Below are 26,295 nucleotides of genomic sequence, written 5' to 3'. Positions count from 1 at the left end.
CGGGAGCCGCTCCCGGGAGCGTCTGGTGGCGCCGGAGCCGCCTCGTGCCCGGCCTCTCCCGGGCGGGCGGGCGGTGACCCCCCCCGTCAGCCCTCTTACCGCCGGGCTGCCGCCGCCCGGGGGATCGTAACTTCCCGGCTCGAGGTGAGCGCGGGGATTGGCAAGAGATGCGCTAAATCCGGCGGCGAGGGAGCGCGGTGGCCGCCGCCACCGCCACCGCGGGACGGGGGCGCCTGGAAGTGCGCGGAGACCCGGGGACCAGGCCACAGGGGCTCGGGGGAGCGAGGCGACGGGCTGCGGAGGGAARTGGGGAGGCCTAGTAAAGGCAGGATGGTCGAGGCAGAGCTGGAAAGAGAAGGACATAACGCTAAGTTTGGAAAATGCTTTCCAAAAACCTCAAGAGTAATAAGAAGAATGGCATAGCTGTGCTTTTTCTGTCTCAAGAAGCTCTGTGCCGGGTGGATGAGAATATATTTGTCTTAGTCTGTAGGTGGGATTGAAGTCAAGTTTCTGTTAACTTCTTTAATACTATGTTTTAAGATTTTTTTTATTTTTATTTTATTAAGAGGAACAAAATCTGCTACCCTGCTGTAGCAGGGAAGGGAAATGCCTGTGTGGTCTATTGGATGTAGATGATAATATTTCCTTATGTGTTTCGGATCACACATTTTTACAAAGAGAGGATACATAAGCGACCAAGCGTATTTATTGTACCACTTGTTGCTTTATTTTTTTCTTYTCTGTATGCACACACAGAGTGAGAAGGAGACAGCAACCTATTTCAGCAGTGAGGTGAAGTGCCTCTACAAACTGCTGAAGGTTTGTTGGCAGAGATTACTAACAGTCTCTTGAAGAAGTAAAATGTCAGTGAAGCTTTTCAGATATCTTCTGGTCTGTAATTATGTACAAGGCCAGGTGTTCAGCTGTCAGCCTAAGGCATTTCCTATGAGGTGTGTGTGATGTCTTGGAGGGGGAAGTTCTTAATGGTTATTTTTTTTTCTCTTTCTCTGAGACAAAGGATTAACTTAGCTTTTGTTTTATTTTTATAAATATGTATTTCCTCTGGATATGAGCAAGAGATGTATTTCCTGAGATACTTTTATAATTTAAAATTAGTGCTAACAACATTGTAGAAGGCAAGATGCATACACAGAATTTGATGTACCTTCTTGATGTAGTTCAACCAAGGCAAARTATACTACCTAAGGCTGTTGATCTTTTGTAGCGCGGTCTTCACAGAGTTTCAGTCAGTTGTGGGCAGAAACAAATTCTCTCTGAAGGTGGAATTCTTCTTGTGGCATGCATTTTGCGAGCTTTCACTGACGGCCTGCGCCCTTGTAATAGGTTCTGTGGAGACTGTGATAATGATTGCAATACTTATATTGAAATCCAACTTCTATTTTAATTAGAGATGGGTCCCAAGATACAAACTTAATCCTTAATGGCAGAGTCTAACTACTCTGAATGTTCAGTCTCTGCAGGGTTCTGGATCCAAGCCTAGCTATTACTCTAGCTTTTTCTCTACTTCTAACTGTTTCAGTTGGAGCCTTTCAGGGTTTGGTTTCCTTGGATGGTTCAGTTATGGCTCTGTATTGCTTCTTGGAACTATGAAAGGCTTACTTCAAGGAATTTATGGAAGAACTGTTCTTTTATGCGAAACATGAAGATCCTAATTTCTGAAACAACCTTTTTTTTTTTTAATTATTCTTAACTATATCTTAATTATTCTTCTAATTTTACCTCCATAGTAAAGTATCTTGGTTCTGTTCATGTAACATCTAGTACATTTTACATGTTTTTTTTTTCTTAGTTTGACTTCTGAGCAACTGAACAGCTGTTGTACACTGAGATTTTCAACTTCAGGAGAACAAATCTAGTAGAATGCTACACCTTAAATTGTTGTTCTGGGACTATATACTTCAGATATTTGCTGAACAGTTTATTGTGTTTCTTAGTAGGGAGAAAGGAGGCATTGGGAGACTGAAAAGTGCACTACTGGAGTACTTGCTGAAGGCAGTAAACCTGTTAAACCAGTTTATGTTGTTTGTGTCAGCAGCCATGTCSGTGAAATAACTTGACAAAGTTGTTTTGTCTCCTAATGAGGTTGGTGGAGGACAAAAATACAAGAAGAACCAGAAATTCTAGAAGAAGCATCCGGCTTTACCACAGGAAGTATCTGGCTTTACCACAGCTGCTACTAACAACAGAGTAGTTTTTTTCTTGTTTTGTCTTTGTTTCCTTGTATTTGTTTTATTTATCTATTTATTTATTGTACTGTAGGCTTAGGAATGTTGTTCCTGAAGATAGTTTGCTAATATCTGCTGTAAAGGACTAGTGCATACATATTCAAGGCCAGGATTTGCTGAGAAACTTTCGCTAGAACAGAATGTAGTTTTATTCTTTACTGCTGTGTATATATTATAGGTGTTTATATGTACAAGCTACAGACATTCTTATTTTCTTCAAGATGCAGCTCAGGGCTTTATGGGAAGTGTGATTAAGGATTATTTTCACTGCAGGATTAACTTGAACATTGACTTTAATTTCAATCTTATCCAAACAAACCTCTTAAATGAGGCAGTATGTCTCATAGCATGTGTAGCATGCAGTTTGCTTTATTTACTGTGGGGGAGCATGGCCAACAGAGTGAGGGACAATACTCGGCTTCTCTGCTGTGTCACTGGTGAGGCTCTWTGTGGAGTGGTGTCATGTTCTGGATACCGCAGTTCAAGAACGCTGTGGAGAAACTACAGGTTTTCCAGCAGAGGGCTGCCTGTGAGTTTAGGGACTTGGGGCACATGACCTGTAAGGGGAGGCTGAGGGACCTGGGCGTTATTCTTGCAAAGAGGCAGGAGACCTAAGGGACTTGAGGACAATCTAATAATGGCCTACACCTACTTAAAGGGAAGTTATAAAGTTGAAGACCAACTCTTCTCAGTAATGACAAATGATAATAGAAGAGGCAGCAGACACTTTTTTTTAAATATGTATTTATTTATTTTTCCACCTGTAAGGTTCAGACTGGAAGATTCCCTACTGGGAGGGCAGTAGTMATTGGAATGGATTACAAAGAGTTGAATCTCTGTAATTGGAGGTTATAATGACTTGCAGTGTCTCAACTAAGCTGCAGCTGACGTGATCTGATATGACAGTAGTTCTGCTTCAAGTTGGAATAGATATCCTGCAGGGATTTTTTTTTTTCAACAAACATTTTGATGATTTTGTAAGATATACTTCTACACCTGGGGAGATGCACAGGGGAGTTCTACACCATATAGATTACCTCTTATATAGGAGAGCTAGATATTCTAGAGAGCCTGGCCATGACAATATATTGCACATGCATAAGAACATAAATTCTGATATTTGTAATTGGGGCTAGTGATATCTTCCTCTGAATTTACAGCAGGATGTAAGACTAACTTCTCATTCTCAGCCCTGTCTGTACTTTTCCTTCAGCCCCATGATTTCTGCATACTAAATGTTTTCAGCTTAGTTCTGTCTACAGTCACTTGGTGGATGGAGAATATACAYTGCAAAGCAATCTTGACTTCTTGCAGTGTGTCTTTGTACAGAAATTAAATTTATTTTTTTAGAATTTCTTGTTCAAAGCATCACCTTAATCGRTCAATCAGAGAAATAGTTTTAGTTGTCTTTTATTAAAAATTTAGTGTTGTTTTTCTTCCTCAGACTTGACTTAATTGTTCGATTTTTCAACCACATCACTGATGGATTTTATTTACAARGTTTTTTCCTTGTTTCATCCCTCGAGTTTTGATAAATGATACACAGTAAGTCAGCCACTTGTCCTGTCGGTCCTCTGTAATCTCAGTGAAAGATACTGGCAGTGTGGTAGATGGATAAATACACAGGACCAAGTTACAGTAAGTTGGTCAAGTGCTGTTGTAGAAGTTAGTGTCTTTCTTCTGTCTCAAAGCAGAAATAGCAATAACTTTCTGTCTCCATCCCTATTACATAATTGCTTCTTAAAAAGTGAAATTGAACAGGTCAATCATAAAGCATGATAGAGGCTTCAACCAGGAAGATGCAGTTCTGCAAACCATCTCGTACACGTTGTTCCAGATGAAGCACATGTAAAATGTACCAACACCCTTTTCAAAGACAGTGACGTTTCTCTATCAGTTCTGAAAATATTTCAGTTGATGCAGGCAGAAGAAGAAAATGCGATCTTGGAACGTATCAGGCTGGTGACTCAGTCATCTTGTGATCTGTTAATATATGCACAGTCTCTTCTGATTTCCGAGCTTCTAGCAGAAATTCGTTACTAGTCCCCTACTGTTATTACAACATTAAGTGATCTTTTGCTTCACCTTATGGTCTGTGCCACTGCATTTCATCCAGCTTCTCTTCTCCAGGCCTTAGGGCTATGTAATTCTTCATGGCTCATTCTGCTCTGCCTTTGCTGTTGATTGCACTTTCAAGTTTGTTAGTTGACATTTGTGTGGTAGGTTTTACTGGATTCCTGCTCTTAATCTGTCATAACAGCATTATTAAATTGTTATAAGGGCTAGTCAATTGGGAACTCATTAGTGTAGCCCTCTACTCTGATAGTTTCCATTTCAGTCTTSCCTTTAGCTAGTTTTTTTGCATAGTTAACAATTCTTGGTCCAGTTGCTGCTGGTGGATACACTTCCATGTTATGCTATATCAAATAACTTTACTGAAGTTCAATTTATTTGAGTCTCTAGATTAATTGATGACCTAGATGCAATTTATCCTAGTTATCTAGTATCTTTTGATACATAACACTTTAATGTGTTATATTGTATTTTCATTTTTCTGGTAAATTCCAAATATTTCTTTCTCTCTCTCTCTTTTTTTTTTTTTTTTTTTTTTTTNACAAGAAGATTCAGTACTATTGAGGCATGCTCACAGGGGCTTGGATCACTTTCTTCTTGTTTTGCATATGGGTGCTACACTTCCTGTTCATCGGTAAGATGGTTATACACTCAGTTGTGTATGTATGGATCTCCCTCTCGTTTGGCTTAGCTTAGTAAGGCAAGAGAAGAGGTGCTCCTGTACYGCAGAAATCTACTGTATAAAATCTGTCAGCTTATCCTAGTGATACTGTTGAAAAAATTGGACACTGTTAGTTTGAATATGCTRAGGCAGTAGGTAAAATCATAGACCTAAGTTCTAAGGATAACTTGATTCTGCTGCCTATTCATCAAACTGCACATGTAGTAATGTGTAGTCTTGAAGTTATACAACTAAATGGACCTAAATATCTGAAAGAAAAGAACAATAATTATATTATTGAAAATTTTAACTGCCTTTGCCCTCTCTGTAGAGCTCTCATGACTTTGACTTACGTGTTTGCAATAATACATATATTGGGTCTGTAGAAATCTTCTAGAGTAGGTGGAGATTAGAGCTAGTTAGATTTCCTGGGTACAATAGGGCTCTGATGGATTGAACTGTATGCACATATGTATGTGGTAGAGCAGTGAAAGAAGCTTTAATATGATTATTATGTACTGTGGAATATATCTGAAAATTTACAAGCTACTCCTATTTATCCTGAATGTGAAATATCCTGTCATAAGAATGCCAGTGTGGTGCAAGTACCAGGAGTGTCCTCTATGGAGCTGGTTGTACTTCTCCGTTTGGAGAAGAGGCCTGCTAGTACAGAATACATTAAATTTGTTTCAGCTGAATTGGTTTTTGTCCTCTAGTTTATTATTTCTGCCTGACTGGATAGTAGAAGAGGGGCATGTGTTAGAGGGGCACCCCAAACTGAAATTGAATGAGTGTTTAATCTGTTGCAAGAAAAAGTTACATAGATGTGTTTGAAGTGCTAATGCAGTGGTAACAAGGTCTTGAATACATTTAGTTTGGGGTCTTGCTTTTAAAGAAAGAGGTGGACAAAAGGAGAGCGATGATGAGGATCAAGAGTTTTGTAGCATGATGTATGAGGAAGGACTGAATGAATAGCAGTTGCTTAGCCTAGGCAAGAGAAGACTGAAGGGGGCCATTATTTATGATGCCATCTTGGTCTGAACACCTACCCTTTCGGCTAGAGAACTGTAGGCTACTAGCATCTTGTAGGCTGCTAGGAGGGTTACCTTGCTTCTAGCTACTAACAATTTAGAAGATATTTTTAAAATAATYTTCTAGTAATTGTACCATCTTACTGCAAGAGGAGCAGAAGGGGCAATGAGACAATTGATCTGAGATCAGGCCCGTGCTGTTAAGAATTCTAGSGGGAAGAGAAACCATGTCACCCAGCTTTATGAGATATAAAAATTTCCTACATTAATCTTTTTTCTTTTTATAAATAGATTATACAGATCTARTTGATACTGAGCAGAACTAATGTAATAAAGATCTAGTATCTATGCTTCCTCTGTTTTATCAGTTAAAGTTACTTTTATGTGGTGCTAAATAACAGCTTATTAGCAAATATTTTAGACTACTCTTCTTTCCCTTTCTCCTTACCTGAATCAGTTTGTACAAAGTCTTTATCCTGTACGGGCTGTATTCTTTCTATATGTGTGTCTGGGGGGAAATATTGTGTTGATTTCTTTCTTTCTTCTTTCTACTTCTTAGACAAGCATTAAATGAGGCTGACTCCTTTACCTTTTTTTATGCATAAGAATCTTAACGCACAATTTATCTTTCCTTCMGTCTCATCTTCTTTACTAGAGTAAGTTCAGTTAYTAATCACAACCAGCTCTGAACTGTTAACTTTTTTCAGTTTGCATGGTTTGTTTCAAAAGGTGCTTGTTTATTCATCTGAAAAAATGCTTTATAACTTTTAGTATTGAAACTATTAAAAGATCAGAACTTGAGAAAACATTGACAAGTTATTTCAGATTTCAAATTGAGCTTTCACTTATTATAGATATTGCAGAAAATAGTGGGTTAAGGGAAGAATTAATGTATTTATTGATATATGCAGAGCTGGAAAATACTGTGAAGCAATTCTGTAGCTTGTATCATTATACTGTCACAGTACAAACTTTGATTTCTGTTTACCTTCACTTCYAGAAGTCCAGAGGATGTGCTAGAGCCATTAGCAAACAGAAAATTGAATAGCTACAATTCAGTTCAGGTGGATTACCGAGAAATGAGAATTGTGCTATTTTTCTTCTAATTTGAACTAGCAGTGACATATGAATATCTTATCATTCAACCAAAACTCAATGTCATGGGGCCATCTGTAAATGTTAGAACTTAATGTCAATACTTCTCAATTGAATGATGCTAGCTACTATCATACTTTTTAATACAACTTAGATATTTCAACRTCAGAGTAGATGTATCTAAAGCTATAAGGCACCATGTTTCTAAAATCCTTTTCCTATTTGTATATACAAGTTGGAGTATGCTCCTGCTCTAGAGATGTATATGACCATATGTAGTAGTTCTTATGCTCCAGTGATCTGTCTTCTGTTTCTGCATGCATGGATGCACCTTGCAGATTAAATATAGGTCTGATATTATTTTGAACACTGTCTTATATACCTTTCAAGTTCTAGGCTTTTGAATTCTAGACAGGTCAGATATTTTGTCACTTGTGGTTCTGACATGCAACTTATTTACTTCAGTGTTTCAAAGTTTTACAGAGGTCCAATCCTACTAAATGGTTAAGAATTAAAAGTTTTGATCAACTTAGATGTTAGAAAAGTCATTTTCTGTTTCTTTCTGAAATGGAGTGGCTGCAGTTCTGATAATGTAGCACCACAGATCCCTCAGCAAAAAAATGTTACAGTTGACTTCTGAGGTTCTGCATGACCCAGCAAGATTAATGATGTCATGTTTTTCTTCTTGTAGTTGTGGTCTGAAAATATAGAGCTTTTGTAGTCTCCCTGGTTTACAAGTGGCAGCTGAGGTAAAGGTAGTGTGCAGCTCTCCAAGTTGAACTTGTATGGAGCAGAATTATCTTCAAGAAAATAACTAAATTACGAAGATATGAAGACCGATTCCCCTTGGTGCTGAGGCCTTTTTAGATAGCTTTATCCTGTGCTGACAATTGTTTCAGCTTTCACATGCTTCYTAGAATACTGGAAACTGGAAACATAAAGATAACCAAAAGATAAATTTACTTCAATCTAAATAATAAATAGCTTTGTTCAGCAAAGAGGTTATTGGAGGCTTTGCAGTAAATGATCAGGGAAGCAGAGATTTGGAGCTTGATAGTCACCTCATCTGCTTGGCCTGCTAGGCAATTAACACATGTAACTTGGCACCGTCTGCATCCTTCTTTTGACTTGGGAGACTTAGGTCAGACTGGGATATGATACATCTGCATCCTGTATCCTCATATAGTGAGTGGAGATACAATGCTGCCATAGAGAGAAGGAATCAAAATGGGTACTGATGGGAAGGGCAGATGTTACCGTGTTTAGTATGCGAGGAGATGTAGATCAAAGGATTAAGAAATAGAGGACACTGTAAGCTCTTGAGGGACTTAAAGCAAGTAGTTCCCTGGAGAACTCTTAAATATCTCTACAGTAGGCCCCTTCCCCCTCATTTAGTTTCTGTAGTAAGTTACTCAAGCACTCCAARACCTGTCATGCATAGTATGTTCATCTGTCGTAAAGAGCAAATAACTTTCCATTCCTTATGTCAGCAATAAAAATGGAAGTGGTTATTGTGCAAGCCTTTATTCTGCTGTTCAGCTGCTGAAAGGAGAGAAGATAACTTGACCTCTTGAGTGATACCTGTGTATAAACTCTTTAAATAGTTGTGAGCACAAACTAGTGAGAAGAAAAGGAAGTCTTAAGTTAGCATTAGGAGATAAATTTGGGGTATATGTAGATAAAGCGTATATRTAAGTTAGTAGTATGAGGTATCTACCTTTATTTCTGCCTAAGAGTAGCAGAGGAAAGAACATGCTTTGTCTAAAATAAGGCAACTCTGTGTAGACTGTTAAGGGAGGTATGAGATCCTGAATCAAAACAGTGTTTTTTCTCAGCTGCATCCTTTGACTTCTGTGGTAAAAGTATCTGAACTGTTGCTGAAAGAAAAAGAGGCTGCTAGCAGAGCTTTGATACAAATTGAAAAGCTTGAGCAGTTATCTAATAGCTGTTGCAGTTCTTCAGCATCTTTCCAAGTGGGCACTTGTTGTATTGCAAGGTCAGGTATAAACTTCGACAAAAATATTTGATGTTGAAGAGGAGAATGTTGGCTATAACTGTTATAGACATAATTCTTTCAGTATATTTATATTAACTGATTTGGGTTAATTTCCCCTAGCAACACCTGTAGCTTCTTTAAAAGTTCTTAATATCCTCGGTAATGAAGGTTTTGCTTTAGGTACCTTTTTTTTAAAGCCACAATTAGCAAATTGTGGAAGAAATACCTTTTAATATGTTGAATGAGGATGGGATGCAAGTGGCATAAGGTTTARTTGGAGGCCTGTGTCCAGGCAGTGTTTCYGAGGGGCCRGTACTGGGTCGAGTCTTGTTCAGCTCCTTCATTAATGACCTGGATGAAGGGACAGAGTGCCKCCTCAGCAAATTTGCTGAGGATCCAAAAGTGGGAGGAATGACTGATACCCCAGAGGGCTGTACTACCATTCAGAGGGACCTTGACAGGCTGGAGAGATGGGCAGATGGGAACTTCTTGCAGTTTAGTAAGGGGTAAGGCCGAGTGCTGCCCCTGGAGAGGAATTGCCCTATGCACCAGTACAGAGAAGGCCCTGGTGGTCAGCAAGTTGACCATGAGCCAGCAATGTGCCTTTGTGGCCAAGAAGGCTGATGGTGTCCTGGGTTGCGTGAGGCRGAGCATTGCCAGCAGGTTGAGGGAGGTGATCTTCCTCCTCTACTCAGCCACAGTGAGGCTGTGTTTGGAGTGCTGTGTCCAGTAGTACTGGGCTCCCCAGAACGAGAGAGACATGGAGTTACTGGATTGAGTCCAGCGTAGGGCTGCTAGGAGAGATGCGCCAGTCTCTTCATCATCTTATGAGGAGAGACTGAGACAGCTGGGTCTCTTCAGCCTGGTGAAGAGAAGACCTGTGGGGGAGCTCATATCTATAGGTATAAGTATCTGAAGGGAGGGTGTAGGGAGGATGGAGCCAGGTTTTTTCAGAGGTGCCCAGTGACAGGGCGAGAGGCAAYGAGCACAAAATGTGACACAGGCAGTTGTCTGAATGTGAGGAAAAACTTTRAGAAAGTAACATTGCAAGTTGACTAGAGAGGTTGTGGCATCTCCATCCTGGGAGATGTTCAAAACCTGTCTGGATGCAATCTTGTGCAGTATGTTCTAGGTGCCCCTGCTTGAGCAGGGGAGTTGGGCTTAGATGATCTCCACAAGTCCTTTCCAACCTCAGCCATTTGATACGATTCTGTGGAGAGTATCACTAATCCCACTGCAGCATGAAAACTTACAGATCCATTCACATAAAGTATTTCTGGCTCCTTAATAGAAAATATTTAAGTGTTGAGATAGAAGCCTTGTGACAGATCTGACTTCTTAAAATGTATGTATGTATGTGAGTGTAAATGGATACATAAATATATAATAATCTCCTGAAGATGTAAAATTAAATGGTGTCAGTTGAATCATGTAATACACTTGCATTGTCTTAAATTGTAAATATCAAGCCGAAGTAGGATGTGCATGAGGTCCAAATTATTGTTCGATATGTGTGGCTTAGGAAAAGGGGTTATCAAAATAACCTGGTAAAAAGAAGTTTTTAAGTTCTTCAAGAGTATCTTTGTTATGTATGCATAGAGTGGATGTGCTTTACATATCCTGTCTTTAACAAACACATAGAGAGTAATTCTGAAGATTTTATATATGTGAATGCACTTTGCTTTATCTAAAGCTTTAAATAGTTTGTACTTAGTAGACAACACTTGGCTAAAAAAAAAATGCTGTGACATTAATTAGATCTAACATGCAGGAGTGCTAGATCATTTCCTTTCTAGACAAAAGCAGAGTGGGCAAGATATAAAACCAATTAAACACAGCAGTTCCAGAAGTGTTACCTGCCGTATGGAGTCGATCACCTATTTAGTCTTCCTTCATTAATAATTTCCTGGGTGCTAGAAGTAATTACGTAGTTATTTTTTTCTGCAGTTGTCAGTGGTTTAAATTGGTTGAATTCTTAAAGCATTGCAGAGGAATGAAGTCCCTATTCTAGCAGCTGGTTGTCTGTTAGAGTCATCGGGAGCAAGCTGTGTAACTGGTGAATTAGAAGTCTGCCCACAGGGCTGTAGTCAGCAGCCTGTGACAGTACTGAGAGGAAAATGAATTTAACACACGTACTACCTCAATTTTTTTCAGACACTGGCCAGAAGAAGACCCCAGACAAGAGAGATGGGCGACGAATGTCTTTTCAAAAGCCTAAAGGGACTATTGAATATTCTGTAAGTTGCTTCTTGATTATTAGAATGTCATTACATAGCAAGTACAGACTCTAAAAGTTTTATTATAAAATAAAAGCAAAACAACAGTTTGAATTACTTCTAATCCTATAATTCTGTGTATGTTACATCTTATTTTAACAGGAATTAAGTCAAAAATTAGGTAACTAATACTATTTAAGTAAGGCTGCTTTCTTTTTTTCTCATTGTTTTTCTATGCAAGTTTTCTTTTTCTTCAGAAAACAAATTATCAATCAAATGAATAATTCACCTAGAGGTAACTGGTTAGAAAAAATAATGTTAATTATAAAAACATATACAACTTCCCTCCTTTCAGTATTGTTAAACTGTTGACATCAGCAGAAATAATAGAATGAAGGTTTTGTTTGGGGGTGGGAGGCAGGCTCTATCTTGGTAACTGACCTTCCAGCACTCTTACGATGATTTTCATGWTCTCTACTTCGTACAGTACAGATCTGTTTTCCCAGCAGTATCTGAAAATGGAGCCTTTCTATGCCCGTTCTGTTCTTGAAATGACCCTCAAACTGTGCTGCAGTCGGCTTTTCACGTTTGTGGTTACTAAGGGAAACTGAAGTGAGAAATATCTGTTCTGTGCTATATACTGGAAATATAATTAAGCACAGAAATAATGCTTATAGACTTCCCTATTTTAATGTYAGCTCTATCGCAGATATTTTTGAATGCTTTTGAGACTGGACATGATAAAATAAGAGAACTTCTATTAAGAAGTATTTACCTTACCTCTCAGTGTCATCTTAACAAAAGAAGAAATGCAATGAATTTAACTATTAATGTTGCCTTAAACCAAACTATGATAAGACTAAGCTTAAGGAGTTTGTGTTTATAACCTGCGGAGAGGCAGAGGACGTGCATGTATTTAGACTGAGATGAACTTCAGCTTGGCTAAAGTAGGTATCGCTTCTGTGTGAACTGTATGCTGTAAGCTTACGGAGAGCTTCTGAAGGAGCCTACTGTGTGTGGAGAACATGTTGCATTTCAGCTCCACAAATTCAGTATTCTGCCCAGTTTTGCTGTGGATTTCAGTTGTGAAATATTTCAGCAACATCAAGCTTTCAGTTTTCAGGTACATATGTTTTAGTCTAATACGTACATCAAATACCTAGAATTTAGTGGTTATATTCACTGTACATGTGAAAGAGGGCTCGTAACCACTGTGACTTTGCTACCACTGTTTTCCGTGCCTGTATATCATGCTGAAAGACACTAAWTTAGTCTGATTTCTGCCTTTATCCTTCTACTGCTCCTCAAAGCAGTAACATTTTCTAGATATTTTCTAGTACTGTTGAAAACTTAGAATGTTTTTGGTTTTTATGATTTAATATTTTTGTTTTTAGAGTGGCTGCATATATTAAGTTAGATGGTTTTATATTTTATATTCCTAAAGTTTGGAGTGAGACAGAATCTCGATTCAAAAGGTAGTATGTGTGTTTTTTTTTAAGTTGAAATGCGCTTCCCTTCCCAGCAGTTTAAAATCTTTGACTRCCTTTTGACTTTAGTTTCAAAGACCAAATATGTTACTACTTATTTGTCCCACAAGTACAGATTGTGAATCCCCCAAAGCTTAAAAATGTAAACTACTGCTTTATGTGTAGCACCAGCAGGAAGACGTCAACAGATGTTCAGTACCACACAGTACATTCGGTATGAAGAAAGCAAGTGCTAAGTTTACTTGGGCTAGTAGATTAGCCCGGGTAATCTGGGCTGTTAATTTTCAGTGACTATCTCTAAAGGATACAGCGTGAATACTGGTTTATTTTCACTGTTACTGCTTTAGACAGTGAACTTCAGGCAATGTGTTCTTTTTTTTTTTTTTCCCTCTTTTTAAAGTTAGAATAGCTTTTCTTATGAATATCAGAATTAGATGGATTCAGTACAAATCAGTACAGATTTCAGAACTGAGTCAGTGCTCCAGGCTAAGTTTTACATGAAGAAGAAAGATTATGATGTATGTGAACATGGACTATGTCCAACAAAGTGAATAATTTTTGTGGGCTTGTTGTTACTAACTAGWTTTTTAATAACATTTTTGCATGGCTTACTTTACTTCATTATACTGGCATTGCATCGAGAAGTCTCTTGTACTACATGTTCTGCAAACACAGCTGCTGTCTACCTCCAGGTATTAGAAGAGCCAGTTACAGATTAAAAAAAAAAGGCACTTTTTTTTGAAAATTAGTAATTAATCAATGGAGGTGGACCTTGCTTATCAGTGGCAGAGGCTCAAATCTAGATTTTTTTTTTCTTTCCCCCTCTCCTTTCTCCTCCTTTAACTCTCTGGGGAATTRTGACTGTTCTGGACCTGAAGCAGCAGATAAACAATGAGTGCACAGAGATTGTGGTTCAGATTGCAACAAGAACCTGATATGAATTAATGAAGGTCATACAAAAAGCCTGTAAAAACGTAGAGTCTTAAAACTGGGTCTTAAGCTGGAGTCGTCACTGTTGATTTGGCAGTCTTCTGATATGTCCCAGTTAGGTWGTGTTAAGTCAGCCTCTCTAGCAACTAGGTCTAGACTCTGAGTTAGAAACCAATGAAAAGTCTCTATGCTGAGAACAAAACTACAATGACTCAAGAGCTCAACTTCTTTAAATAAAATTAGGAAGAATTTTTGATCCTCATGATGAGGGTGGCAAGTGCTTTTACTGTGACCACCAAATAGATGCTAGTTTACTGGACTTTGAACACATGAACACTTGGAATTTCTTGAGATGACTTGCTCGATGTGCTTATTTTGAGAGTAGGAAAGAGATGAGTATCTGCTAAAATCTCTCTGAAGTAATTGTGAATTGTGCTTTCAGTTCTAGGGTGGCTTGGATAGAAAGTTCTAAAGGCTCTCTCCTTTTAGACCCATTTTCTCATCCTCATAACCCTTTGTATGCTAGGTATACGCCTATGCACTTACAAATTTTTGTTTCTTTGTGCTTTTTTTCAAAGCTGGGCTTGTGTTCCTGTCTGACTGTCACTTTTCTTTGAGTTTTCTCCTGTCTAGTCTTCCCCAAATTTGGAGGATTCAGCAAATGTGGATCATAATGATTGCATAATACTTTGTCTAGTGTGTCTTTTACCTAACTCTAAAATGTTTTTTTTGAGTTGCTTTTATATTCAAAGGTTCCATTTTCCTGCAGTTGCATGTTGCAGAAATTAGAGCCATTAAAAATGGGTTAATGTAGCCATAAACTGATTTCTAAGGCTTTAGTGTAACTCCAATCAGTTGTTTTCCTCTTCTCCTTTGTCCTCAGTCTTCCTAGTCTTTCCATCACTCTTAACTTTTTTAGTTCCTTTTAATACAATTCAGTTATTGTTTTGGGGGAGTTTAGACAATTAGTTTTCAAATATTGTAAAAATAGCTTCTTCATACGTTGATTCATATTATATGTATGTATAACTTATAATGGAAAAATAAGTAACCTCCAGCTGTAGAGCTGCAATGACAGTTTAGTTCATTAATGGGGAATCTGGTTTTAAGTTAATTTTTAAATAACTTTGCCAACTGTTAATTTGGCAAAACTTGAAGGCAGTTAGGACCCAGTCAACAGCGTCTCTTTGAAGCTGTTTATCTGCTGGGACTTCCCTGCCTCCTCCAGCCAACATGAAAGCAGGTAATGCTAAGTAAGTGGAAAAGGGATAATGTGATTTGCATATAATTAATTGGGAAAGAATTACTTGAAGAGTGAGGGGTGTCTTGTGTGTTGGGGGGGAGGAGTGCTTTTTGTTATGTTTAGCTACTGTTACCGTGCCATGTTGAAGATTTGATTTGGGATTTTGGTGGAAAAGGAACATAGAAGGTTTGGTTCTTAATTGGCTTATTGTATCTAATATCTGTAAAGGCTRTTTTTTAGCTAATTTAGCATTTTAGACTTATTTGTATCTCATGTAGACACTTAAGTAGGAAATAAGGCCGTRTGTGTCTGTAGATCTATATACAGAGTTGATGACTAGAAGTTTTTTCCTCATACTAGTTTATTCCTACAATCGCTTGTATTCTRAAAAGCCCTTTTCAGTAAAAGCTGTCGTACAAAGCAAGAGTTCATGTGTTCAGTTAAAAATGCAGTCCAGAACAAGTGATTCTCGTTATGTGTTTTCATTAATAAGCATATTTTGACTGTTCTACTTGAGTCTAGATATTTAAGCAAATTCATGCATTGAACCACTTTGAAGGATGAACTGATGTGCTAAAGTTTTTTTGGGGGGGATATTTTTCAAAGGAATGTTATTTTTTTTCCCCTTCACACACACATCTGTTGTTGTTTTTTTTTAATCTGAGATACACAATTATGTGAACTAATCTTGACACTTTGTTAAAGTCATGAAAAAACTTAATCGCTGACATCTCCCCCTCCCTTCCCAAAAGGGGGAACTTTTCCATGAAGATGGAACATAGTGCTTTAATATCCAAGTATTTCTGTGAATGTTTTTAATTAGAGAGTAACTAACTAATTAATTAACTACATGTGTGGTACACAGAAAGCTTCTTTCCTAGAAGAGAAGGGGTAAGTTTTTCTTCCTCCTCCAGTATTGGTTTGAGAGAGAAAGATTAGGAAGGATGTTTTTCTATTTGTTTTCGTTAAACTATGTTTTTCTCTACAAAATTGTTCTTTGAGTTTTAGGAAGTTTCAGTTCTATCTAATGACAAGGTAGAAAGCACAAAGATCAGGAAAGATGTTTTTGAATGCTAACTTCACAGTATACTTGTGTGTTTTCTTATGTAGGGAGACGCTTCAGGAAGTCTTCATTGCATCAATGTTTTAGTTATCAGTGCCAGTCTCTGAAATCATATATAGTGTGAAGGTTCATTTATTCAACTGTATTGCCAGATAGGAAACACACAGCTTTCTTTTCTTGTGCTGCTGTTCATGATTTATAAGAAAACCTTTTAGCTGCTAAGAGGGCTCACCAAAGGACCAACCTTCTTAAAGGTTGAAAGAAATGAACACACTCTCTATTTTTAAACTTCATTTTGTAATTGAATGCTTTAACTATCTTATTTTACTGTACTGTCAAGCATCTGTTCACTATCACACAACTTTTTCAAAGCTAATGAAGAGAAAGCATTTCTTTTACTGAAGTGTTTTGGGATTAGCATTCTGTTCTTTTTTTTTGAGTRCTCAAGTGGGTATACATTTAGAAGAATTTTTAAGCTTATTTTTGCTTAGTTTGCATTGTACCCAGTTGGAACTCTATTTACTGGTTATTCTTTCAATATGAATAAAATACTAATATTTAACAATCATATTAATCATAAAATATTTACTTATTGTATAAGTAAATATAACCTTTGTGTATTATATACACTTTGCTCAGGCAAAATGTTTGATGCTTCTCTGAAGAATGAGTTGACCTTGTTACATTCTATCAGTAGCACAAGGACAATTATTATTTAGATGGAACACACTGATTGAACTGCAACCATCCAAAACTGACTATACTGGAAGCAGACTAGCCCAGTACACGTTTCAGTACCTTCATTGTGATAGAGCTACTAAAACAGCACATTTTTGTCCAGCACTGAATGGATTTACCTGTATCACTCTTTGTAAGATAGAGGCATATTCAGAATAAGCAGTCCTCAAAGCTACTAAAATGAGAATGCTCCGAGGCTTTTACCTCTCCTCCCATTACCTTTTTTTTTTTTTTTTTTTTGCCTGAGTTCAAGCATTTAATCTAAATAATGAGTTTTCAATAGACAATTAAATTCTGCTGTTAACACTGGAAAAATGATGGTCTTCAAGTAGAAGGATGTTTACCTTTAAGTCTAGCTRTAGTTGGTAAGGCACACAAGACATGGTACTCTTGTGGTTTTTATCGAAGAAGTGAAAGATACCTAGGTGAGATGCAGTGAGCTAATGATATCCATGTTGTCAGAATGGTTGTGTAGAACATCCATTATGATTAAAAAAAAAAAGTATTTTTTCCCTAACCCCTTCTTTTCCCTTTAAATAATAAAAAGGGAGGGGGGCTTCATAGAAATGAATGTCCAATTTCTTATTTTATTGTCAAGAAAAGTTAGCCTTTAGTGCGTAGCCTGAAAATTAAAGAAGCAAAATTGAACTTGACAAGTATTAGTCTAGTAATTCTACTCTATATAAACTGTATTTCATGCAGATGTAGGAAAGATGTAATAAGAGGGACTCTTCCCTCCCCCTGCTCTTCCTCCCTTCTCTCCCCCTGGCATGGKGTTCCTGAAGCCCTGTGCCATTAAGTAATAAACTACTTTGGCTTTATATTTCCTTATGATAAGATCTTCATAGTTCTTAAATGGTTCATATGAATTCTTTATTCTGAAATCTTCATTATGAATAAAACTTTTATCCTTTTGCTTTTTCCTACTGGTTCATACTGAGTATATTTTAGTAGACAGGGGTGAGAATAAGAACTTTGAAGATTTTTTTTTTTAACTTGGAAATCACCTGCATCTAATACTTATGTTCCATCAGCTGATATACAATTTGATTTGTTTTGCCTCAACAGAGGTCTGTCTTATTTTTGGTCTTGATAATACTATTACTGGAAAATCAGATTGTCAGAAGTTTATTTCAGTAGGAGGAGAGTGTGTTAGCATTTATATAAATTTGTTTCAGCTTTCCTCTAAATGAAGAGCAGAGGAGAGGAGTGAAGAGGGAGAATGAGAGGTTCTGTGAAACCAGTCACATACTGGCCCAGTGGTACACAACAGTGAATTTACAGGTCAAGTTCTGCTCCAGTATTTGAGCCTGCAGCCCAGTGTATGCGAGTGACACTTCTGGCTACCAAGAAACAAAGTGGGAAGGCACATGTCTTCATACAACGCTGCAGTAGACTAACTGTTGTTCATGGACTATTTATATTCCTGGGCAATCATAAGATATGAAAGCTTAAAGTTAATTAGAAAAATAGTCTCTGTAAAGCTGGTCTACGTGTGATATAACTCATAAGGCATTATTTAAACTAACTGCTTACAGATTTGTTTTCTTTTCCCCCCAATTGATACAGGTGGAATCGAGAGATACATTAAACAGTATTGCCCTGAAATTTGATACAACACCCAATGAACTGGTTCAATTAAATAAGCTTTTCTCCAGAGCAGTCGTTCCTGGACAGGTACTACTACACTATGTATGTTACTTATGTCATTGAACAAAGATGACTTTTTCTCCTGTCTTTACTACTTGCCTCTACCAGAGAAAGTGTTAAAGTACTTTTTCATACTGATTTTCACATTGGTTTTATGAAAGACTTTAATTTGAATTCCTTGTACCTATTAAGTATCTCTTTAAAAAGGAAAATGTAATGAAACTACCTGCTTCTCTCAAATAAAATCAGAGGGCTCTTAACTTTAAAACTAAATGTACTTAATGGTATAATGACACTTGAGTATAAGCTAAACTTGCTATTCTGCAAGTATAGCAGTCTGTTGATCAGCTCTTGCTCAGAGCATAAATTCAGGGTATAGCATACTGGCAACATTCCTCACTGTATATTAATGCCTGCAATTCTATTTTAATTGATAAATGTTTCCATCCAATCCTGAAAACTTGCTTGCTTTTTACCAGGAGCATATGAATTAYTTATTTTTTCTTATGAGTCACTATTCCTTACTTCTCTTTCCCCCTTTCCTTACCCCCATCCTGACTTTCCACTTTTCTTCAAAAGCTAGTGCCTGGAAACAAGTCACTAGCTACTGTATTAGATGAAGCTATTTAGTAATAAGCCCTTTCTGTTCAAATCATATTGTATATTTCTGATTGCTGCAAGATTTTGTAACTTGAAAGCTTACCACACCAAAGGAAAACGTATTTAGGGATTAGATAAACTGAATTAACTTCAGGTTCTCAAATTCAATGCTAAGAGCTATATCTATAAACTTGTTCCCCAGCTGCCTGCATGGTTACTCACATAGTAGAATAATAGCATGAGAAATAATCATCAAGTCTTTCTTCTACACTGTATTGGGTAATTCTGACATTCTATGTATTCTTAATGCTTTTGCTTTGAGCTTTTTTTTCTCAATTACTATAACTAAAGACCATTCTTATTTTAAGATAGCATTTAAAACCTTTGAAATTTAAAGATTAAGAAGTACTTTTTGTTGGTACTGTGGTACTATTTAATCCTTCAACTTTTATAAGGGAACTTTTAAAAATGCTCTTTTTGAAAAGATGATTATGGTAGAGTTCACAAATAACTGTCTCCTTTGTCTGTAATTATATATCTATCTATATATATGTGAAATATAGGAAATTAACTAGGACAGAACTGATTTCTTGTAGCTTATTTTGAGAAAGCATGGCGAATATACCTGAGCTAGTGGGAAAATTTAAAGTAAAACTGAAAACATAACTTCTAACTACATTATATTTCTTTATAGATTTTATATGTTCCTGACCCAGACTACATTTCTAGTGTGGACAGCTCCCCTTCTCTAAGTCCCATAAGTCCCTTATCACCTACATCTTCAGAAGCAGAGTTTGACAAGGCTGCAGTAAATGTAGGTATACCTGTTGTCATTAAAAATTAATTTTTCCTTTCAAGATAACCAATATAATGCTCTCTTCTAAGAGTGTTCTTCCTTTTTGGAGAGAAGGAGCTGAAGAGTAAAATGATGCCTTTTTTTTTTTTTTTGAGATTTTTTTTTTGAGAGAGAGGGTTTTCTATAAGAAAACTGATGGGTAAAGTCATTTGTAGCAAAATATCATCCTTCCAGATTGGTATCTTAAATACTACTTCCAGTTACATCTGGTTTTGATGTTAATACTCAGAAATAGTAAAGACACTTTGTCTCTGATTTTTAATCTTACTGATATTTTTGTAATAGCRATACGTTGACCAGACTACTCAAGCAGTTAAAATGGAGGGGTTATCTGTTTTGCTTGTTGAAACTGAAGAAACCATCTCAGTGAAGTGTTTGTATAGCCTCCGTTTGTTCTGTAGGTCTTATACCTTTGTAGACTTTCAGATACTAAAATTRTGTAGCCTCTGAAACTGTTCTGTAATGCAGCTTGAACATGGATGTCAGCTAGGAGTTAGATTTGCAAAAGCATGTCTTTTCAGGTTTGCTGTTATTGCTTTGCTAGTCTCAGAATTTCATGGTAAGAACTCAAACCAGAAATGTGCAGTCTCTGGAACTTCAGCTTCTCCAGAGCTTCTACAATTCTGACCACATCCAGCTGTTTCCTAATATGCYAGTCCTCTTCCTGATTATGATCTCTCTTTTTTTTTTCCCCCAAGTAACAGCTCTTCTTTGTAATACTTAATACAGTGTATGGTTAAGCTGTCAAACATCTGTTCAGGGACTCTGTGCCAGAAGTTTATGTAGGCTTTAAAAGGTTTTGATAGAAGATTTGGTAGTATGGTGTGGTCAGGGTGTATATTTTGTTTTTATTTTGTTTTTTTCCCTTTCCTCCCTCCCCCTCTCACCCCATGTTTTGGTCCACAGAAGTTTAAATACAAAGGTACTGCAGAACAAGTTTCCAAGTTGCATCACCAAGTGCGGTGTTGATTCTTCTGCTAAAAGTTATCATATGCTTTTGCTGTCCTTATACCTTTAATCTGACCTAGTATGGCTGTTCTTAGGACATGCTTCTGCTATCAGTTATAGTAACTAATTTCTTCTGTGTTATATGGCAAGCAAAGTTTTGTAGCACAGTAAATGAGCATGCACTGGACTAGATTAGTGTGCAAGACACTTAAATCTGTCTCAGTGACTGTGTGTGCTAGGATAGGCTTGACCATATAGTATAAGTGGTGGGAAGATACTCAAGGGAAAACTATTAGTTACAGTGCTAGAAAACAAACCTCTTTCTACAATGAACTAGATATCCCATGCAAAAATAGTATCTTCATCTGCTGGTTCTTGTGGATTATCTTCTATACACTTGTTTGCATATAGTAGATATAGAGKCTAAATAATGTAACAGTACCTGTAACTTTTTTCTTTTTGGGGGGTTGGAGGAGGCTGAGTTTTACTGATTAACTGCATATAATGTATTTGAAAGGTTGACATTGTAGAAGAGAGAAAACGGATTAAAATACTTTAAAATCCTTTTATGCAGCAAAATATCTGCATGCCCTGAGCTGCCTACACTATACAATTCAAGAGAGTTAGGAACTTCATTTACTGTATGTATTGCTGCAGAAATACTGAGCATCTAGTACGTCTCATTACATGTTATAGATCACTACAAGCTATTCTTTCACTGCATCAGGAGATACCAAACAAATGATAAATATGACAAAATAAATAATGGTGTTTAAGCTTCTATTTCTGGGGCTTTTAAACTCCAAGTGGGTAAGAAAGAGGTGTTTCTAGGTACATTTTTTCAAAAAAAGAGGAAAGAAGAAATCAGTAGCACATCTTACTGTGTATTTTTTTTAACCTCTGTCCAGCAACACAGATACTTTTGACATGTGTTTGAGAAGTTAAAGTTGGAGGTCTCTTTGTTTCTTATAGTTCTTTTTCTCTATCTTTTTCTCCTCTTTACTGATTACTAACCTTCTAAATGAGAGTAGTATTAGCAAATGTATGCTAATAATTTATATTTAAATGTCTTATGTTCTATAACTCCCCTCTATTTTTGACTCTAAGTTTGTAGTTTAAACTTAAACATGTCAAATCAAAGAGGATATTTTACTCTGCATATATAATCTGAAGGAATCTTCTTTCTGTTGGCATCATGGTTGAAATTGGTCACTTCTTCACTAGAAACTGAATGAGATAAATAGGCAGCGGCAGTCTGAAGAGATTATTGTCTCTCRGCAGAGATTCAGAAGTTAAACTAGTGTTTTGTTTCCGTTTTAACAAGCATTGAAGTAGCTCTGCAGAGTCATCTGACTAAATACATCACTATGTGGACAGTGCAAGACTTGTGTAATACTTTTAACTTGTTCTGTGTGACTTTGCTCCAGCTAAGATTTCAATGTATATTTCAACAAGCTTGTTTTTGTCAGTCTACATGTAAGTAATTAGCTTAAATTTAAACTYTTGTTATGCTACTGGTTATGTGAAGGGTGTCATCATCTAACATCTGATGCATGAATTTAAGAAGATCTGATAACCTTAAGTACCTATTTTGAACTAAATTTGAGTTTGATAATGTGTAGTGACAAGAATTAAACTTCATCCTCATTAAACTTGAGGAAGAATTTGCTAGCAGTATTGCTCTAACTTTTGTGTTGCATWGGAATATGAACAAGAAATTACCACAAGTAGCAATTATGTATTGAATGGAAGTCTGTAGATGCTGATAAACTCAAAACATGGCTGTTGATCTGAAAAATAGGCTGTGGAGAAGTCTCTATATTTGTAGCTTTTATTTAAAACAATTTTTCATTGTGTCTGCTGGGGGGTTTGACTTGTTTCTTCTTCCTCTTTAAAAAAGTCTTATTAGCAGGCATATATGTTCATTWTTTTTTTTTTTTTAAGTGGTGGTTGTTGTATGTACTGATAGATAGCAGAATAAATAACTCTTCCCTGCATCTGTCTGGGAAGGTCATAGAACAAGTTCTTCTGGAAGTTATGTCTGAGCATATGAAAGACAAAAGTGGCTGGAAACAGCAAGCATGGTTTTACCGAAGGTAAATCACACCTGCTAAACCTTATCACTTCCCAAGATGTGATGTCTGGCTCAGCAGGTGAGGGGAGAGCAGTGGACGTTTACTGTGACTAGAGCAGGGCCTTTGACATTGTCCTAAAGCAGTGCTGTAAACCTATTGGAAGTGCAGACTATGAGATCAGGTGGAAAAATTGACAGGATCTCTGGACTCAGTGATTCAAGGTGCTTTTGTGTGTCATGGGTTTTTTTTGTTTGACTTTTTTGGGGATGTGGAGTGGACAATATTTATTCATCAGTGACCCAGATGGTGGTTCAGAGTTCACCCTTAGTAAGCTTAGGGAGGGCACCAAATCAGGGAAAGCAGTGAATACACTGGACACACAAGGGCTGCTATTCAGAGGGATATCAAGAGGCTGAGAAGATGAGATCACAGAAACCTCAAAGTTCAACAAAAGCTGAGTCTTATTCCTGGGACAAAACAGCCCCTTGCAGCAGTATGGGCTGAGGCTATTGCCTGGCTAGAAAGCAGCCTTGCAGAAAAGGACTGAGGATGAGGGGCAGGGACGTACTGTCCTAATGGGCAACATTTTGAACATATTTCAACAGTGTGCAGTTGTGATGAAGGCTAATCACATGCCATGTGGCAGAAAAGTAATACATGAAGGTTAAAAGTGATTGCTCCCCTGTCTGGGAGGCTCCTGAAATCTACATCTGCAGTTTTGTGGCCACTTCTGGGACCCCAGGATGAGAGACTGACATGCTAGAGAGTCCAGTGGCCACCGAGATGATTAGGTGACAGAAGCACACAATGTACAGCAGGTGACTGAGGAAGCTGGGTTTGTTTAGCCTGTAGAAGAAGGTGCTAATGGAGAATCTTTTTGTTTTGCCTTATCTAGTGCATGTGTTGGGGRTGCGATAGGGGAGTGGTTTATAGAAGTAAGAGTCAAGATATCAGAGGTGCACAACAAAAGCACAGATGGTGACAGTTGCTAGTTTGGTGGTGKTTTTTTTTATAAGCAGTCCTGGTTAGACATTAGGAAAATGTTTATCACTATGGGGATGGTTAAGCACTGGGACAGATTTCTTGGACTGTGCTATCTCTAGCCTTGAAGACTTCAAAACTCAGCTGGAAGGACCATGAGCAACCTGATTTAACTTAGGCCTTAGCCTGCTTTGAGCAAGGTGTCGGACTAAAGACCTTCAGAAGGCCCTTCCAACCTAAAGTAATAGTAGGTATTATGAAACAGTAACAGCTCTTACAGTTTTTGTTTATTGATGTCAAAATCATCTCTTATGCTAAATACCTGTCACTCAAGTTTTGCCTTTCAGAGTATTTCAGATAGCTCTTTTGTGAATTTTGATTATGTTGTTTGTTTCAGGGTAGATTCTGAATATCACTGCCCGCTTATATTTGTTATCCTGGTCTTGTTAAGCTGTGTTTCATTGCAGCTATGTTAACCATTTGCACTATCAGATCAAAGCAGTCCTTTAAAGTGCAGTGAATTTGGAATCTTTTTTTGTAATTTTTTTCATATCTGAGTAAGAACAGAAAGTTCATGACAGTAAATCTCTTGGAAGTTCATATTGACAAAGACAAGCTGATAAGTTCTTTATGTTCTCTTTTAGGATCCAGATGGAGTCCAAGGAAAAGAGTCAGCTGCTTCACCAGCACATACATGTGTTCRTCCCACACGAGTGGTATCCTCCACCTCTGAAGAGGAGGAAGCATTTACAGAAAAATTTCTCAAAATCAATTGCAAGTACATCACTAATGGCAAGGTACTTAGGCACTCATGTTTCACCAGACTGGACTCTATTACTGTATAAAATGGAAAAATAAAGCACATTGAAAGCAGAAACGTAGAATAAGACCTAGTGACACATAGGTGGATCAAATGGATCAGCTTACTTTTTTTTTTCTTCCCTSTTTTCTTTGGATTCCCAGAGCACTTGTATGTTAGTTATGAYATAATAGTTATGTAATTCACCTGTGATGGACATCCCTGAAGCCATACTCTTAAGTAAATCTTAAGTGTTGGGGGCGGGAAGTCTGCCTTGTTCCGTATGTTGGTATTTCTTATCAGTAATTCCTTTCACTGATGGTGGATAAGCATGTGCCTTAAACTCTAGGGAACTATTTAGTTAGGTAGTTTCACTTCTGTTTTCTTAGAACAGAACATAGAACAGAATGAACTTCTAATTGTGTAAACAAAACCTTCCCTATCAAGTGTAGTATGATAGGAATCTTGGTTTTGAGATTCTAGTAACAGTTCTCTCAGTATTGTCTTTACATAAATGCCTCTGGGTTAATGGAATTTGATTAACTGAAGTTCAGTTCATAACCACACAAGTCTTGTGTGAATTTTAGGGACTCAGAACATAAAGTAAAATTGGATATCTTACTCTCTCATCCTACAGAAGAGTGCCTTTCTACTAGACATTTCAATTCTGAAAAATCCTATCTTCACTCAAGCTGAACAAATGCAAACAAACTCACTGTAGTTACAGTAATTCCATCACCTGAAGTTTGAGTCTGCATATATAAATGCTGCTGWCTGTGTTGCTTGGGTAGCAGGGAGGAATATTATTTTAAGTTTTATAGATACTGTAAAACAATGTTTTATGGATTAAGAGTATACATTTGAAATCTCAGTCAGACTGATGTTCCAAATCAAAAACTAGTGAAAACCTCTTTTCAATATGTTGAATCTGCAATTTAATATCGGAAAAGGCTTGTGTTAAAATAAAACTTCTCTTTTTCTTTTAAAGACTGCTTCTTCTGTGTATGCTTGGAGTTGTTCTTAGTTGGACTTTATTTCCTGCCTAAGCAGATCTTAGGGAATTCCTGTATATTGTTGAGCCTGAAAGCTCCTGCCCTGTTACATTTATTCTGAGACATCTGATTCTGGCCCCTGTCAGAGACAAGATACTGTGCACAGTTAAATATGGGATGGTGTGAACATGCCATGTCATGGTCAGGTGATAAATCAATGTAGAGTAAGTAATGTGCTATAGAGTCGCACCCTAACTTTGTTGATTGCATATGTAGGCWTACCCTTTCTAGCAGTTCACTACTTCTAAGCATGGGACTACAGAGGTTTCAAATCTTGTCAGTATCACTTCTGCAGGAAAAAGCTTCCTTCAYTGATTTCCAGTTCTTTACACTGTTCATTAGGAAACAAAACAATATCCTGAAGACAGTCTGCTTGATTCTATTTAACTTTACCATTGTGTGTCTATAAATGAAATTAATACAAGGGCTCTGAATTTTTTAATTACTTTTATTATCCCTGCTACTTTACATACTTTGTTCTGAAAAGTTGTAGGTAAAGGAAAATCACCAGCACTGGGGCRCGGGAGACAAAATAGACACAGAAAGCACACACAC

General features: G+C 37.3%; 1 protein-coding gene across 6 annotated transcripts in view; it reads left to right on the top strand.

Moving 5' to 3' along the window:
• The window catches only part of OXR1 (oxidation resistance 1), a 266,736-nt gene that overhangs the window by 189,721 nt on the left and 50,720 nt on the right, over positions 1–26,295 (top strand). For 5 of the 6 annotated variants that reach the window (XM_085316300.1, XM_085316302.1, XM_085316303.1 and 2 more), the window contains 4 exons: positions 11,257–11,339; positions 18,349–18,456; positions 19,724–19,843; positions 24,534–24,686. In XM_085316300.1, coding sequence (XP_085172426.1) covers positions 11,257–11,339; positions 18,349–18,456; positions 19,724–19,843; positions 24,534–24,686 — 464 coding nt within the window. The remainder of the gene's footprint in view (positions 1–11,256; positions 11,340–18,348; positions 18,457–19,723; positions 19,844–24,533; positions 24,687–26,295) is intronic. The other variant, XM_085316304.1, reaches the window with a different exon arrangement.

The sequence above is a fragment of the Rhea americana genome, unplaced genomic scaffold, assembly GCF_003343005.1.
Source record: "Rhea americana isolate MKP2758 unplaced genomic scaffold, rheAme1 scaffold_46, whole genome shotgun sequence".
Classification (NCBI taxonomy): Eukaryota; Metazoa; Chordata; class Aves; order Rheiformes; family Rheidae; genus Rhea; species Rhea americana.
The sequence above is the reverse complement of the archived record's forward strand: the minus strand, read 5'-3'. Positions and strand labels throughout refer to the sequence as shown.